General features: G+C 32.3%; 1 protein-coding gene across 17 annotated transcripts in view; it reads right to left on the bottom strand.

The window, feature by feature from the left end:
- LOC124948288 (kazrin) overlaps window positions 1-17,500 on the bottom strand; it is a 37,662-nt gene that overhangs the window by 5,966 nt on the left and 14,196 nt on the right. For 6 of the 17 annotated variants that reach the window (XM_047491680.1, XM_047491687.1, XM_047491685.1 and 3 more), the window contains 12 exons: window positions 11,929-12,021; window positions 11,230-11,674; window positions 10,724-11,101; window positions 10,192-10,586; window positions 9,762-9,968; window positions 8,933-9,338; window positions 7,321-7,410; window positions 6,044-6,260; window positions 5,690-5,957; window positions 5,166-5,513; window positions 4,915-5,038; window positions 4,563-4,707 (listed from right to left, as the gene is read on the bottom strand). In XM_047491680.1, coding sequence (XP_047347636.1) covers window positions 4,563-4,707; window positions 4,915-5,038; window positions 5,166-5,513; window positions 5,690-5,957; window positions 6,044-6,260; window positions 7,321-7,410; window positions 8,933-9,338; window positions 9,762-9,968; window positions 10,192-10,586; window positions 10,724-11,101; window positions 11,230-11,659 — 3,008 coding nt within the window. In that variant the 5' untranslated portion in view covers window positions 11,660-11,674; window positions 11,929-12,021. Of the gene's footprint in view, window positions 100-227; window positions 293-3,583; window positions 3,835-4,562; window positions 4,708-4,914; window positions 5,039-5,165; window positions 5,514-5,689; window positions 5,958-6,043; window positions 6,261-7,320; window positions 7,411-8,932; window positions 9,339-9,761; window positions 9,969-10,191; window positions 10,587-10,723; window positions 11,102-11,229; window positions 11,675-11,928; window positions 12,022-14,926; window positions 15,102-17,500 lie in introns of those variants that run through there. The other 11 variants (XM_047491693.1, XM_047491678.1, XM_047491679.1 and 8 more) reach the window with 9 other exon arrangements.

The following is a 17,500-nucleotide window of genomic DNA, read 5'->3' as shown; positions in this document are numbered from 1 at the left end:
TTGTAAATTTCATGAGAATTCACGTACCAATGATCGATTAGAATTTTTTTAATTTTGAACATTAATACGAACGCGAATCAATTCCATTGGTTGCTGCAGCTGCTCGAGAGAAAAAAAAAAGAAAAAAAAAGAAGAAGAAAAAAAAAAAAGAAAAAAAAATAGAAAAAGAAAGAAAGAAGATTGATATAAATGAATTTATAATCTAGTTACAACATAAATATACATACACAAGTGTATTGTTGTTGTTGTTGTTGTAGTAGTAGTAGTAGTAGTAGTAGTAGTAGTAGTTGTTCTGTGCACCATCGATAAATAATATGTACGAAAATACGAATAATAAATAATTCGTTAACTCGATGATCGTAAATATTTCAAAACGATCATAGGACACACAAAATGGTGCATTTGATCGGACCATCGTTGACGAAACATCGAACAATAAAAAGATATATGTATGTATATGTATATATATATATATATATATTTATATATATATATATACACATACATATATATATATATATGTATGTATATATGTATAAATATTAAACTTAGCTAATCAGGAGAAAAGATAATAGGAGCTATAATATGCACAGTGATGTTATCCATGGTTAGTCATGGTTATTGATTATTAATTTTGTAACGACATGATTCGTCGTATATAAAGACGTTTTTTTTTTCTTCTTATCTTTCTTATTATTATTATTATTATTTTTTTTTTCTTTTTCAAACTGATAAAAAGAAGAACAAAATTTATTATTATTAATCGATATAAATCGAACATGTCCGTCCAAGGATTACATCACGATCACTAGTATTAGCATGTGCTGTACATAGCGCAGTGCAGTGCAGGCAGCAGCTGTGGGCTACGGCTCAGCTATAATAAACATTTAAAATGGAATCCGCGATAGAAGGGAACTGTAAAATTCATTGGTGCTAAGAATATATATATATATATATATATATATATATATATATATAATATTATAATAATGTCCGGTGACATGTTTTTGTTTCCCCCGAGTGTTTAGCATGTTCTTTCTTAATTTTTTTTTGTCTTTTTTTTCTTCCTTTTTTTTTTTTTTTTTTTTTTGTATATGTACACATTATGTCGACTGCATTTGTATTGTATTTACGTGTGTGTATACCCGATATTACCCAAGTATGGCATGTGTAGAGATCGATAAATATATTACAACTATTTTGTACCCCAATTGACTAACGGTTTATTTTACACATATTAATTATTTAATCATTCACTTTTATCATACTCCATCTCTATTATCAACACACTCTTCCACCATTCATATTCCCATCTTAATTCTTTTTTTTTTTTTTTTTTCCTTTCTCTTTTCACATATCTCTTCTTTTTTCGTCGTCTTTGTTTTTCTTCCTTTCTTTCTTTTTTGTTGTTCCTTTTATTTTTATTTTGTCTCGTTTCTTTTATCTTCTTTTTGTTGTTGTTGTTGTTGTTTTTTTCCCTTTTGTTCGTTCGTTCGTTCGTTTGCTTTAAATCTTCCCTTAAGTCTTTTTCTTTTTTTTTTTTTTTTTTTACCATGTGTAAAAGCTCGATTTTTCAATGATAGTCGAAGCGAAAAATTTGCCATCTACTCGTTATCCTTAGGCCTATTTACGTAATTACTTGCGTAACAACATTGCGAGTTATATATATATATATATATATATATATATTTCCTCATTTGTTTTGTTTCTTTCTCCTTTTTTTTTTGTCCACTTTTTTTTTTGTTCGACGTCATTATTTTTTCTTTCTTTTTAAATTCACTCTCTTAACTATATAAGTTGTAATTTTTATGATTCTTTTTTTTAATTATATATGTGTATATATATATATATATATATACACATATATACATATCGTTAAAGAGAGAGAAAAAAAGAGAGAGAGAGAGAGAGAGAGAGAGAGAGAGAGAGAGAGAGAGAGAAAGAGTTAGATAGATAGAAGCTTCGACGAAGGCTCGAATGCATGAATATTCATAAATGATTTTCATTATGAAAATAAATAAGAGAGAAACTTAAAAAGAAAGAGGACAAGAAAAAAAAAAAAAGACAAATATCGTTAGAATAATTTGAACCTCTAATTATCAATCTCTAAACACTCTCGAATCTATTTCTTTGCGTTAATTAGATAACTCATTGATAAATTGTGCGTTCTCGTTACATACGAATTATAAAGTGTACGTATAATTCTTTCTTCCAGTATCTGCAATATTTTTGCTTTATTTGTTTGCTTTATTTGTTTGTTTCGTTCCTTCATTTATTTCTCATTTTTGTATTTCTTTTCTTTATCATGGCAACATCGTCGTATGACCTTAATTTGCGATCTTGATCTAATTTTTTCATTACGTAATACGATATCACATTAACGAGCACTTCTATTTATATAAATAGATAAAAATATATATATATATACGTATATATATATATTTATTTATGTATATAAATATATATATATATATGTGTGTGTGTACGTTATTAAGAAAAATTCTTCGTCGAATCATTTTTCTTTATTCAATCGCTCATTTTTTCTCTTCTCATTCTCCCTCTTTCTCTTTTCTTTTTTCTCTTTTTTTTTGTTCTTTTTCGTCTCGTTTCGTTTCGTTTATTTGTTTCTTTCTTTCTTTTCTTTTTTTTTTTTTTTTTTTTATCAAACTAATTCATTGAAATTCGACTTAAAAGTATGCGAAAATCGGCGATAAAAGAGAGCACACCTTCTCTTCAATTTGATCTATAAATTTCTATAGTGAAAACAGCGATGACGTTTGGTTTGTCCTTTTTTTCTTTTTTCTGTTTTTTTTTTTTTTTTTAATCTTTTTTTTCTATTTCTTTTCCTTGTTTTTTTTTTCTTTTTTCTTTTTTCTTTTTAATAACATATGAACAATAGAACGGCACTAATTCCTGGTTGCATATTAATAATTCAACTATTCGATATCGGCGTATCTTTAGCGTCTATTGTATTTATTTATACATATATATATATATATATATGTATATATATATGTAAATATATATTAGAGAAAATGTTTCTTTTCTTTGTGCTTCTATCTAATGTATGTACATACATAACGTCTCTTGTATATGCCTGAGAAATTTGATATTCAAACGCTAACCACAACGCTATTGTTATTATATTTGTATTATTATTATTGTATTATTATTATTATTTTTATTATTATTATTATTATTATTTATATTATTAGATACACGTGTATCGATTTATACGTTATAGAGTAACGTTATTTGACGATCAATTTCAAAAAAATACTTGTATTGATTGACGAACGTTAAGATATCCATAAGTGTATGCATGTACATACATTGACATTGTACATACTCTTTGTTTTGGTTAATCTCTTTACATACACGCGCGCGCGCCACACACACAGATACACACACACACAGACACATACATACATGCGTATGTGTAAGTATATGTATATGTACATGTATTATTATATTAACGATAATAATTTTTTTTTCTCTATTACTATATGAATTCTCTTTGTCCGAAAAAAAAAAAGAAAAAAAGGAGAAAAAAAAGAGAGAAAAAGATTAAAAAAAATGTAGAAAGAAAAAATATCAAAAAAGATATCCGAAGCTTTTGAAAAAAAATTTCCTTTTTTTTTTGTTTCGTTTCGTTTTGTTTTGTTTCGTCTTTTTTGTTTTGTTTTGTTTTGTTTTGTTTCTTTGTTTCACGAGTTAGGCACGAACTCTCTCATTTAAGTTTTTACATGATATGTAAGATACGTTCAACCGCTAGTCGATGGCAAGATGTTACACTGTGTAATTCGTTGATCGCTTAAGCAGTTGTCCAAATTTCTGCAATTGAAAAACTCGATAAATCATTCGGAATGGCGTTGATTTGTTTTGATGAAAGAACATTTTCAGACTCTTACGATAATCATTCGTTCATTCGTTTTTTTGGCATTGCACATTGTCGGCCTTAAAATCTTCGAAAATTTTTTAAGAATCCGTTTACAAAGAAGGAAAAAGGAAAAAAAAAGGAAAAAAAAAAAAAAAAGAAAAAAGAAAGTATCATTGTCATCATTGTCGTCGTCATTAATCTGACACCAAACGTTTCAAATATTTCGAGAGTTTTTCCTCTTTTTTGTTTGTTTGTTTGTTTTTTTTTTTTTTTTTTTTCTGTAATATCACTTGAGAGAAAATAATGACTCGAGTGAATGAATTATATCCTTGCTTACCTCCTTCCTAACCTCCTACCCTACACACAGCAACGAGAGATACCCGTTTCCATTCTCGGAATGATTACAAAAAGAAAAAAAAAAAAAAAAAAAAAAAAAAAAAATAAGAGAAAAAGAGAAAGAAAGAAAGAAAGAAAGAAAAAAAAAATAGAAAAAGAAAAAGCAACTTCTCTCATATTTCCTTCTTTCATACTTCCGAGATTGTTAATGATTTTTTTTTTTTTTTCAAACGATTGATTAATTAATTAATTAATCAATTAATTAATCTAATTTATTTAATTAATTTATATTGATTAATGAGCGTTGTCCATGTTTGCAGTCTCCGGTTGACAGTAGACAGAGTACCTTGTAGGTAAAACGAGGGCTTCAAGTTCGGCTGTTAGATGTCGTCTGATCATGTGCTTCGCTGGTGGTATACCCAAAGCGGTAGCCATTGTATCACCGGTGAAGGATGGTTCCAATACAACGAGCGCACCGTGTACCCCAGAATCTAAAATTTAATTAATTGCATTTAATAATGATTTATTTATAAATATTTATAAATGATTGCGAGGCGGCCAAGTTGATATTAAAATATTGGTTTGTCCTTGAAAGAGAGAAAGATCGTATCATTATATAAAATTTATAACACGAATTATAAATATACGATTTCATATGGATTTCATTGTAATACGTTGATTTAAATGTTTATTTGTACCTTTTAAATTTTCTGCGTATTCGGTTAAATCAATGTTTCTAGCCCATCGTATGAACCTTTGATTGGTCCATACCAAAGGATCCGTATCAACTTGATCACATTGATGTCTTCTTACGGCGAGTGCCTGAATGTTTGTGTTAAGAAAAAAAAAAAAAAGAAAAGAGATAAAAAGTACGATCATATTATATGAAATCAACGTAAAGATGACAAAAACAATTGTTTTAACATAGCTCGTCATGTTAGATATTTACCTGACGATCATAATTCAACATTCGTAATAAATGTATCCCGTGTACTATACTAGCTTGATGAAATTTCCTCGATACGCCAAGTAATTTTTCCAATTCCTTTTTATTCAAATGATCGAGCATACGTGCGTCGACCATATTGGTAGCAAAGCTTTCCGAGTATTGTGCTAATCCAAGATCGGGTAACCACTCGGAGCTAACCCAAGTGTGACCGAGCTGAGCTATGCATGGATATCTAACCAGATTAGGATGTCGATGTTCTTCGATAGCTAACCGCAACTTTTTTCTATGAAGAGGATGAGTCACCCCTAAACCAGCTTCCAACTCGGCGTCGCTCAGTTCAAGAAGTACCTAGGGAATATGATATGAGAGATATATAATACATAGATAAATTTTATTTGACATAATTATTAGATATATTATTGGTATGTGTGTATTGTATATATGTACATATACGTATATATATATATATATATATATATATATACACACTCCAATATATGTGTATATATTGGAGTTAATATTACCTTGCCGGATTTAATATTTTCTGCACATCTTGGACCATACTGTGGCATACCAAGAGCTACTTCGAGCCATGCTAAAACAGTTGGTGCTCTCCATCGTTCCATTGGTACCGATGCTGCTTCCCTCAACAAACGAAGCTTCTCGGCATAACCTTCCTCGGTAAGAGGTGACCATGATCTATAAGGATCGAATCCCTCTGATGATTCATTAGCGCCACTTCCGCTGGTAGAAGTGTTAGCACTTTTTCGATTTCGTGATCGTGCGAAAACCCTTCGAAAAATGAAATATAAAATACTCATTTACGTAAAACGTTATATATATATGTATATATATATATACCTAAAGAGATATTTTACCTTGATATGGAACCCCATGTACCACCTCGAGTAGCGGAAGAGCGTGAATGTGTTGAAGGCGCTGTTACAGTTGGCGCTTGTTTGCTTCTTCTTGGTTCTGGTTCTAAAGGACTCGACAATTGTTCCACCGATCGTGATAACGAAGTGTTGTCTGTAGATCTTGAAAATGCATTCAATGGTGACAGCGTGGGACTACAATCCTTTGGTGTCGTCGCTGCTGAAAGACAAATTCAATTGTAATAGAATTGTATTTCTTATTGTGATATATATATATATATATACATACATATATACATATATTTATCTATGTATATATATATATATATATATATATATAAATTCGTAAAGGTGTGTGTCGTGTATGTATGTATTTGTCTAATTTTTTCCACTGAACATGTTTATATTCTCCTTTCATTTTTCTTTCTTTTTCCTTTTCTTTTTTTTTTCTTTTTATTTACTTATAACCTGCGATTGTTTGTACTATCAGCTTCCTTGTTTTTTTTTTTTTTTTTTTTTTTTTTTTTTTATTTCCAACTTGTTCTTAGGTCACTCTCTACTAGTAGCACACACACACGCACATATACACATATATATATATATTCAAATGCATTTTGCAAACTATTAATCGACTATTATCTCGGATTAAAAGATTATCGAAGATTCGTCGAAACGATCGATATGTAACGAGATTTGTCGAGATTCAAATTAAATAATTAGAATTCGTGCAATGGGTTAAGATAAATATTATATATTAGATATCTATACGTATCATCCTCCGAAAACGAAATCCTTTATTTATTATATATATGTAATAGATTTGTCGATCGATAATATATATGATTTATTGTCGTAAGGAATATTGACATGCGCATGCACAGTGTTATGAAAAGAAAAAAGAAAAAAAAAAAAAAAAAAGAAAGAAAGAGAACAAAAAAAAGAAAAAATTACTATCTCAAGATTCTCCTGGAATATCCATTTAAAACTAAGTAACGATTGGGACAATGAAAACGATGATGATGATCTTTATGAAACGGACATCTCCTTTCTGCGGTTAGTATTACGAAAATATATATATATACACACATATACATACATACATACATATATATATATATATATATGAGAAAGACAAAGAGAGATATGAAGGAGCCAATGAGGGGAAAAAAATCAGATTATTACTGATGAGGAAATGCGCAGAGATGATTCCTGATAATTCTCGCAGAAGTACGAGGATTTTGAAAATATACGACGAGTACCGATTATACTTTTCCACTTACACTGATACATGTGGGGAGGTGCTACGGAGGATACCATAGAGATGTTGTCCATGTCGGGACCGCTTCCTTCGATCGTAATTGTCGGTGTTCCTGCGCGTAAATAATATAACGGACATAAATTTCTTTTACAATATACTTTAACATATGTATCAGACGAATTTCAACATTATTGTTGAATGTCGAGATAAAGAGAGATAGTTAGAGAGAGAGAGAGAGAGAGAGAGAGAGAGAGAGAGAGAGAGAGAGAGAGAGAGAGGAGATAGAAAAGAGAGAGAGAGAGATGTATAATAGTTTGTCTGACGTTATACTTTTAAAAATGAAATTCTTTTTTCTTTTTTAATCACCGTTAATTATATATATATATAAATATGTTATATGTACTGTAATAATTTATACATAAATTCTAATATAATTTTGAAATATATGAGATGATCCGTATAAATTATATGAATAATAATATCGAGATAATACGCGATATATATATATATATATAATGATAGAAATTTTTTATGAGACAAAGCTTACTCATTCCACCCAATCCCTCCCTCATTCATCGAGCCTTTTCGTTTTCTATAAATGCAATTATAATGAATCTTGTAGTTCTTCTTTTTATCGATTTTATCATCGTTCGGATAAATGTATTGGTACGAATTATCGATAGGAACGGTCAATATTCTCAATACGGGTTTCTAATACCAACCAAATAGATAATAGGTCAAGTGAAATCTTAGAAGAGCTTGGACAAATCCTTATGAAGAGGATACTTTCAGATAGAGATAGAGAGATAGAGAGATAGAGAGAGAGAGAGAGAAAGAGAAAGAAATAGAGAGATAGAGAGATAGAGAGAGATAGAGAGATAGTAAAGTTCTCAATACGAATGAATGAACAAGAATGATATAGGATAATAAATAGGAATACGACGTTGGTTAAATTTAATAGCGATAATACATAAAGGATTTTACAACGACCAGTGGAAACGACTAGAGATAATCCTGCCCTTTAACGAGCGACTATCACCATCACCAAACGGTTATTATTAACCATATGAGTTACGATTTTGAAACGAACTGACGTGGGCTGAAAAAAGATAGATGATGATGATGATGATGATGACTTACTACCGAGAGGAAACTAAAACGCTAAAACACAATCGACCGTGTATGATTTCGCTAAGAGGAGAGTAACAGAAAGAACATCGATCGCTTTGGTACTTGATATATATATATATTGAGATAATAACGATAACGATATGACAGTGTATTCGTAGTCTTCGATATAATTCGACGTTGAAAATCTCTATCGACGGAATTGGGATAATGCGTTCAAAAAAAAAAAAAAGAAAAAAAAAAGAAAAAGAAAAGGTGCGTATGTGCGCAACATCGTTTGTATGTCGTTTTTTCTTTTATTTTACTTTTTTTTTTTTTTTCTTTCTTTCTTTCCTCCTTTTTCTTTCTTTTTAAATCTAATTTCGTATGTGAGTATATCGTGTGCGAGAATACATATGTGTATATATATATATGTATATATACATGTATTAATATTTGAGTGAATAAACAACAATATATAGATTTATATTGTTGACGTATTGATAATTTTTTTACGTATGACTTACCGTCGGTCGTCGAGTCCGATAGATTTCCACCGATGCTCGTTGCACCACCACTTTCTCTATCGCTAGATCCACGAACACCACTATCGGCACTACAGCTACCACGATCTCCGGCTTGTCCACCCGAGGATATTGCACCTGTACCACCACCACTCATATTACTGGCCATTCCCAACTCCATTGTCCCTAAGGGTGGCTGAGAATTGATATGAGGGATGATACCACTAACACCACCGCCACTGTTACTTCCAGCACTTGGAGTTGCCACGCCATTTACAGTGCCACGTGGGAAGGACACCAAGGATTCCTGATCGCTCAAACAGGCACCACCACCGCCAACACCGCCACCACCGCCACTGCCACTGCCACCGCCACCGCCACCGCCTCTTTCCATTAATTGACGTTGAAGCTGTAGATCATATGTCAATGATAAAATGATTTTTAAATTATATAAATAAAGTAGAATTTATATTATTACGAGTCGGCTTAAAAAAGTACGGAGTGAGCTCCAAATGGATAGATCATTTTTAACCATTAAAAGAATTTAATAAAGAAATATAAAAATAAAAGCTTTTTCAAAGATAATTCGGATTGAGAGAATGTCATTCATCAATGTATCGAATAAATTACTATCTTCTTTAAGAGAGAGCTTTTTTAAGAGTTAATTGTACATTAATTGTTTCTTGTTAAATATTGAAGTTCATTTTACGTTTTAACGCGGAATTATACGCTCATAACAATATATGTATATATATATATATATATGTATATATATATATATATGTATGTATGTATATAATGGGTAGGTTTATTACGACGATATATTTCTTACCTCCTTTATAGTAGCACGTGCGTGCGATAGGGCAACTTCTTTGTCAGCGAGACTTGCTGCAAGGCTTAAGCTTCTATCCGCCTCGTCTCTTGCTGCTCTTAAAAGGCTCCAACGTTCTCTTTCTCGTTCTCTTTCGCGCTCCTCCGAGGAGATACCGCCTTCCTGTTGTTGAAAACGACCCAACGTAGCCTCGTTCTCTCGCATACGCTAAGCAATCCAAATTGATTAAAACAAAAGAACGAAACGTAACAAAGCAAGGGGGTGGGGAAAAAAAAAAGAAGAAAATAGAAACGAACGTTTACGAACAAAGAAAAAAAAAAAAAAATTAAAAAAAAAGGAAAACGATTGAACAAACAAAATACAACAGAATGTTAAAATAGGATGTTAAAACAATCAATGATCCAATCGAATCGACTAATCGATAGATCACCTGTTCGTAATTACGTATAAAATCACGTAGCTCTCGTTCCTTATCTTCAAGGGTACCGTACAATGCTTTCATCTGATTGAGCAGATCGAACTTTTCGGCCTTCAATCGTTTACGATCGGCTTTCAGTGCATGCAAGGCTTCCTTCGCATGTTGCAATTCCATTTCTAGGGCAACAAAGCGTGCCTCTTCCTCCAATGCTGCATCCTCGGCTCCAACCTCGCCACGTGCTGCACCGGTAAGTAATAACCTCCTTAACCTCGCAACCTCAGCGACCAATCGTTCGTTCTCCAATCGTAGCCTTCTCGCGCTAGCTAATTCAACGGAACCTCCGCTACTTCCTCCGCTACCATGTAGATTCGATAATCTTGCTCCGACTACGCTATCGTCGCAAATACCTTTGGTGTATATAGAAGAAAAAAAAAAAAAGAAAAAAAGAGAGAAAGGACAGAAAGAAAGAAATGAGGAAAAAATATTGAAAGGAAGATATTTATAATATATTATAGTTGTATATAACGATTGAAATAATATCTACCTAAAGAATTTGCAGGCGAGGCTGGTCTACTTCCTGGTGCTGGATCGGGTGGTTCATTGTCTTCCTCCGGTCTTACGTCATTATCAACGATGTCCTTACGTACGTCGGTCTCCGGATCTGTCGTAACTCTACAAAATCTTCGGGATCTCAATGAATCAGGATTAGTAGAAATTCTAAGCCTTTCGATGCCCGATAGATCGCTGCAGCCACGATGTAAGAAGGATGTTCTGTTCGATGAACCTCTATCCGGACTGGCACTTCTAGATCGTGAATCTAAATTCCTTCCGGACTCACCGAGCCGTGTTTTATCGCGATTCAATGCATATGACCTTCGAGTTTTTTCGCTTGGACTTCGACATGGCGAACTATTTCGTGTTTCTGAACAAACGTTTCAGTTTTATCAGTATTATCAGTTTTACCAAGTCTTGCCAAGTTATTTCGATATTTAATTAACATTATAATAATAATAATAATAATAATAATATTAATAATAATTTTATACGAACCTACGGGACTACCCTTTCGATCTATGGGACTAGATCTTTCTTTCCTATCGATCGGACTATTTTTCTTATCGATCGGACTGACCGATTTGTCGCTTGCCGAACTTCTCTTTTCAACTGGGCTGCTATTAGCACTGAGCCTTTTACCATCTTCCTGCGCTTGTGCTTGGGATTCGTTGACCTCTTGACAGTGATTCGGATTACCGATACCACTGGATGCCGGGGATGATCCATTGTTGTTACTGTTTATTATACCACCGCTAGCCAGATTGCTGTTACTCGTGGCACCGTTATTGTTCAATCCCGTAGTCGACGATGACGATGTACTAGGAACAACGTCACGTGATTCGCCACGTAAGATTACGTTCTCTCCTCTTCCACGTTGTAACTCCCCATCCAGTCGAGCACCCGTCCCTGCGTTCTCCTCCACCATGACGAAGAGTTTCGTCTGTACACATATATGTATATATATATAAATGTACACACACACACACACACACACACACACACACACACATATATATATATATATATATCGAACAAACGGATCAATGAGATTATCGATAGATAAAAATAGCGTATCCTTTGTATCCACGAAGAAAAGAAAAAAATGGAAATAAAAAATAAAACAAATTTTTTTTCAAACATTAAATAAATGATATTAGATCGTTAAATAGATGTTATTGCATTTATATACCATACCTGTGCATCTGCGAGGATGCGTTCGATTAAAGCCAAGGTGGGCTAATTTGCAAGCTCATGTCATTGGTTTTTGTTCTTCGTTAGCACTCAATACTGTAACAAATGATTTCCTTTTAGAGGCAATTGATATTTAAATCTAAGAAAGAAAAAAGAAAAAAAAAAAGAAAAGGAAAAATACAATAGAAATAAAAATAAGACAAACTTTCATTTTTAATTAATTATTACAATGTCTCCGTGAAAATTATCAGATGAACGACATAGGTTATGATCGTTTAAACGATCCGTAAGAAGAACTTTATTACGTCGTGTTCGAAGCTTTGATATTCGAATTAAAAAGAAAAAAAAAAAAAAAAGATAAAAAAAGAAAGAAGAAAAGAAAAGAAAAAAAGAAAATTTAACAGTCGTTTACAACGAAACGATCGTTTTCGTTTGCACATTTGGTGGCCGTCACTTTTGTAAGACCCACTACTACACAACGTTTCACCCTACCGCCAGATATTGATTTAGTATTACGAGTGAGAAAGCGTTATTCCACGACAGAGAGCTCGTTCTCCATGCTTTCATTTTTTTTTTCCTTTCTTCCTCATTTTGATCGACACGTACGTACGTTTTAATTCTTTTAATTCTTTTTTAAATTTCTTTCTTCTTATTTTTTTTATTTTTCCTTTTTCCTTCTTCTTTCATCTACTCGCGAAAATCATACGGTTGGACGTCTCTATATTTTTACACGCATAATAATTCAGTGAACAATCAATGTATTTTACGTAATTATCTCGAAAAACCAAAAAAAAAAAAAAGAAGTACATATACATAAATATATATATATATATATATGTTTTTTATTGTACTATTACATATTTTACTTGCTCGTTAAAAATTCTTTCCAACGAAAATTATATTTCTTTTTTTTCCTCCTTGTCAGTTCGTTCTTTTTCGAAAATTGTTGCTCGAATAAAATTACGAAATTCATCCCCGTACCGTAATATACAGGCATACTCTTCAAACGTAATTAATATATATGATATATATATATATATATATATATATATATATATACATACATACATATAGTTTTGCCTTGTAACAACTTCTAAAATCCTTTTGATATTTAGAAACAAACGAACATGCGTTTTTGTGCAACGTTAAGTAATAAAGTGACGTTTAAATATCGTTTGAAAATTAACTTGATTAAATTCACTTTTGATAAGGGGGAATAAGGGCGAAGGACGGGGTTGGGGGAGGGAGGTGGGGGAGGGAGGGCGTCGTATAACGTTCATAGAGTTACAAAAAAAAAAAAAAGAAAAGAAAAAGAAAAAAAATTAAAATAAAGTGAAAAAAGAGACAAAGTAAAATAAAAAAAGAAGAAGAAGAGAGAGAGAGAGAGAGAGAGAGAGAGAAAAAGAAAAAGAAGAAAAGAAAAAATCCTCTCTGATACTCGAATAAGCTGAAATTAAAAACGTTACGATCTCTAGAGAACTGTTCGAGTTGGGATGTACATAATATAGTTAAAAGAGAGTTGATGTTTCAGTATTTTTTTTTCTCCTTTCTATTTTTTCTTTTTTCCTTTTTCTCCTTTTTTTCACATCGCGTTTCATTAACGCGGCATTGCGTTTGACCCTGTACGACGCGACGTATGCATGTACCTAAATATGTATCATTCTAGTTTATTTGTATGTACGTATGTATGTATGTATGTATGTATGTATGTATGTATGAATGTATGTATATGTGAAATTATACGAATGAAATCTCTTCGTATCATTTTTTTTCTCTTTCCATCTCCTCCTCCTCCCCCCCCCCATTTCGAATGTTATTCAAAAGGAATCAAATCGATAACTTTCACGATGGATTGTTCATAATTGATCATACATAGATCGTGACATTATATAATGGCAGCATATATATATATATATATATATATATACATTTAAAAAAAAAAAAAAAGTCAAGTTAATGTTTATAATAGTTGCAATTTTATGTGATCTTTTTCATTTTTAAATAATTTATAACTGAGAAAGAAAATGGAGTTAAGTCACTTTTAAAATAAACGTCATATATATATATATATAATATATAATAATTATTATATAATTATTATATATATAATGATACAAACGTATATCAAATATTTTAATATATATGTATATATATATATATATATAAATATTTAATATATATACATTATATTATGTAATAAATAATTTTTATAACTATTATCGAATAAGAGATTGAGTAATCATTTTTGTAGATAATGTATATCGAGATATTAAAGAGGGGGAAGAAAAAAGGAAGGGAGAAAGAAAGAGAAAAAGAAAAGAAAAAAAGAAACAAAGAAGAAAACAAAAAAAAAAGAAAGAGAAAAATAAAAGGAAATAAAACAAAGGAAGAAAAATTTCTTTAATTACAATATTTAAATGACGTAAATGCGTGTACGTAAAAACATTACGTACACAATCTATGTATGTATGTACGTATGTATGTAAGTACGTAAGTGCTTCGAAATAGTTCGGGGAGTTTCGTGTTACGTTTACGACAAAGGACGATGTGAGAAAGGGTTATTACAAGGAGTGTAACGAGCGCGATCGTTCAGGTCGATATGGAAGCTGATATAATAATATCGCTAAAAGGGGTAGGTGTACTTCATCTTTCTTCGTTAACTGTTAATAATTACTATACGTCAAATCGTTATAATATTCGAATAATTAAGAAGTCTAACAAATATATCGTACAACTCACGATTAATGATAATTATAGAAACGAATATTTCGTTGTATTATAATTACAAATCTCGTTAAATATATTTTATTATATGATAGAGTAAATGTTCTTACATTGAATCGTTCTAATCACGCGATAATAAATGTTACCATTCATTGCAATCGAAATTATAGTAGATTTGACGGGCAGTCAGTAATATACTCTCCCTTCGTGTCTATATACACACATAATATAGATGCGCATATATATATATATATATATATATTTCTCTCTTTTCTACCTTCATCCCTTTTCCTTCTCGTAGAAACGCTTAACTCCTCGGGCACCCTCGGGATGATCGCAAGCTCATTCCGTTTTTGCTATCCAATAAGTAAAGGATTCGAGTGTCGAAGGTTACATCAAAGAAATATAACAGGAATTCAACGTGGGATAAGAGTCTAACTCAAATCGTTCTTCTGAAAGAAAACGAAAAGAAAATAATAATAATAATAACAATAATAATAATAATAATAATAATAATGAACAAATTCTACAATTTCTAAAATTAAGAAAAAAATTCTAGAATTTTTTATATCGGATCTAAAAAAAAAAAACAAGAAAAAAAAAAAGAAAAAAAAAAACAAAAGAAAAAAATGTAACATATTCAAGCTCGATCCCGTTTCTTAAATCCTCATGGATAGACATTCATACAACCCGAATAAAAAGATTACGAAATATATATATTCTAATTATTATAATGACGTCTGTATTCCTCGTCACAATCTTGATGATCTTCGTCTTTTCGTCCTATGACGTTACGTCATCTCAGCCTATACGAAAGTTTTGCAACTTCAACTTTAATTGGATGACATCCCTTCGGGGAGATGGAGTTCTACATTTCAGTCGGCATCTCCGTTCAAACGTGATACGTGACGCGGATAGAACGTTAATTCCTTTGCGTCGAACGAATTAGAAAAGATATCCAATTAAAAAAATTCCACGGTTATACTTGTTTCTTCCCTTGTCTCTTTCTCTCTCTCTCTCTCTCTCTCTCTCTCTTCAAACGAAAGATGAAATACTCGCATTAAAGTCTTTCCACGATGATGCTTCTCGTAATAAATAAAAAAAAAAAAAAAAAAAAAAGAAAGGTAAGAAAGAAAAAAAAAATAATAAAATGAATAAAATAAAAAAGAAGACAAGATAAAAGAATAAAGGGAAAAGAAAATAGAAAAAAAAAAACACAAAAGAAAGAAACAAAAAGAGAAAGAGAAAGAGAGAAAAAGAGATAGTCACGTTATTTTATGCCGCATAGAATATACGTATGTATGCGTATATGTATGTATATATATATATAAACATATATATGTACGTGTATCCTTTCGGGGCCCGTGAACGAGGCGAAACTTTTCACGTATTTTAAAGTCCACATCTCTCCCTCGCTGTGCTTTTATGCAAAGTATCAAGCTACTTCACGTAGGGGGGGCGTAAGCCCTATTGAAAATGGGCGTCCGCCTCTTCGTACTTCTACATTGACGTTACCCACCACATGTTTGTAGTCATTATCTTTCAAATTGCTTGTCTCTAATCGTGAGGGTAACCGCGTTTGGCAGTTGCCTTTACAAAATAGAATTCCTTTCCGATTCAACACCGATAGAGGAGGTCGCCGATTGTTTAATCATCGTAATCCATATACTTTTCGGTATGTTTGACATTTCTTTGCCCATTTTTCTTTTTTCCTTATCCTCCACCTCCTCCTTCTTCTTCTTCGAAACGTGACTCTCAAGTTGCGATGGATTTTCTTTTTTTCTTTTTCTTTTTTTTTTAACGAACATGGAAACTTGCAGAAAATGGGAACAGAAATATCGACGAGTAACAGTAGTACAAAATGTACTTCCCATTATTCAAAGTTCGTCGAGGCAACATCATATTTTAGTTCGGTTGAACGCCAACGTAGAGAGTCGCTTGGATGGCACCGAGCGCTGCTTCGAGGGCAAATAGAACGTGCGTTCGGTTACGTCTACCGTAAGTACGGCGAACGTTTCACTACTACTATTACTACTACTACTACTATTACTATTACTACTACTATTATATTACTATTACAACGAGGGAACGAAACCGAGAAATGAATTGGAATGGTAGTCGAGAAAGAGAAAGAGAAAGAGGAAGAGAAAGGGGGAAAAAGAGAAAAGAGAAAAAAGAGAGAGAGAGAGAGAGAGAGAGAGAGAGAGAAGAAGAAAAGAAAAAAAGGTGAACGAAGACAGTGAAGAGAGTAGTATGCCGCGTGGATGGTTCGGTTCAGTTTGGATTGTGGGTAGGCGTTCCGGCATGGGTTCGGGCCCTTTTTTCTTCTCCGCACTACCACAACCGGCACCACCAGCCTCTCACCAACTTAACTCCGTGCCAGGGATCTTCAACCTTTTTCGATTTTCATTGAAAATCCATTCGGCTTTAACTTTAGACTCGTACGTTGATAACGATGGATAGAGGGATCGTCTTTATCGTTCGTTTAACATTTTAGGGATGATAAAAGACAAAGAGAGGGAAAGAGTAAGAAAGAAGGAAATATATATATATATATATATATATATATATATATAAAATAGGGGAAGTCATCGTTCGAGAAGCACGTACACTTCTACGTGGATGAATGGGAAGGACGAACTATTTTAGCAAAAGCATTAGAGAAAGAGAGAGAGAGAGAGAGAGAGAGGGGTAGGTAGGTTGGTTGACAATCCCTGTCGTTGGGTGAGCAAGAGGGATGGGAGTGGGAGGGAGCGCTCGTGGATCAATACCACCACGGTGGGATGCAGGGCAAGCAGGAGCATGCCCCGGTGGCACGCGCATACGCCGTTTGTTCAAAGCGCAAACGAGA

This window comes from Vespa velutina, chromosome 4 (assembly GCF_912470025.1).
Source record: "Vespa velutina chromosome 4, iVesVel2.1, whole genome shotgun sequence".
NCBI classification, from domain to species: domain Eukaryota; kingdom Metazoa; phylum Arthropoda; class Insecta; order Hymenoptera; family Vespidae; genus Vespa; species Vespa velutina.
Note: the sequence above shows the minus strand (reverse complement) of the source record. Positions and strands in the feature narration are given on the sequence as shown.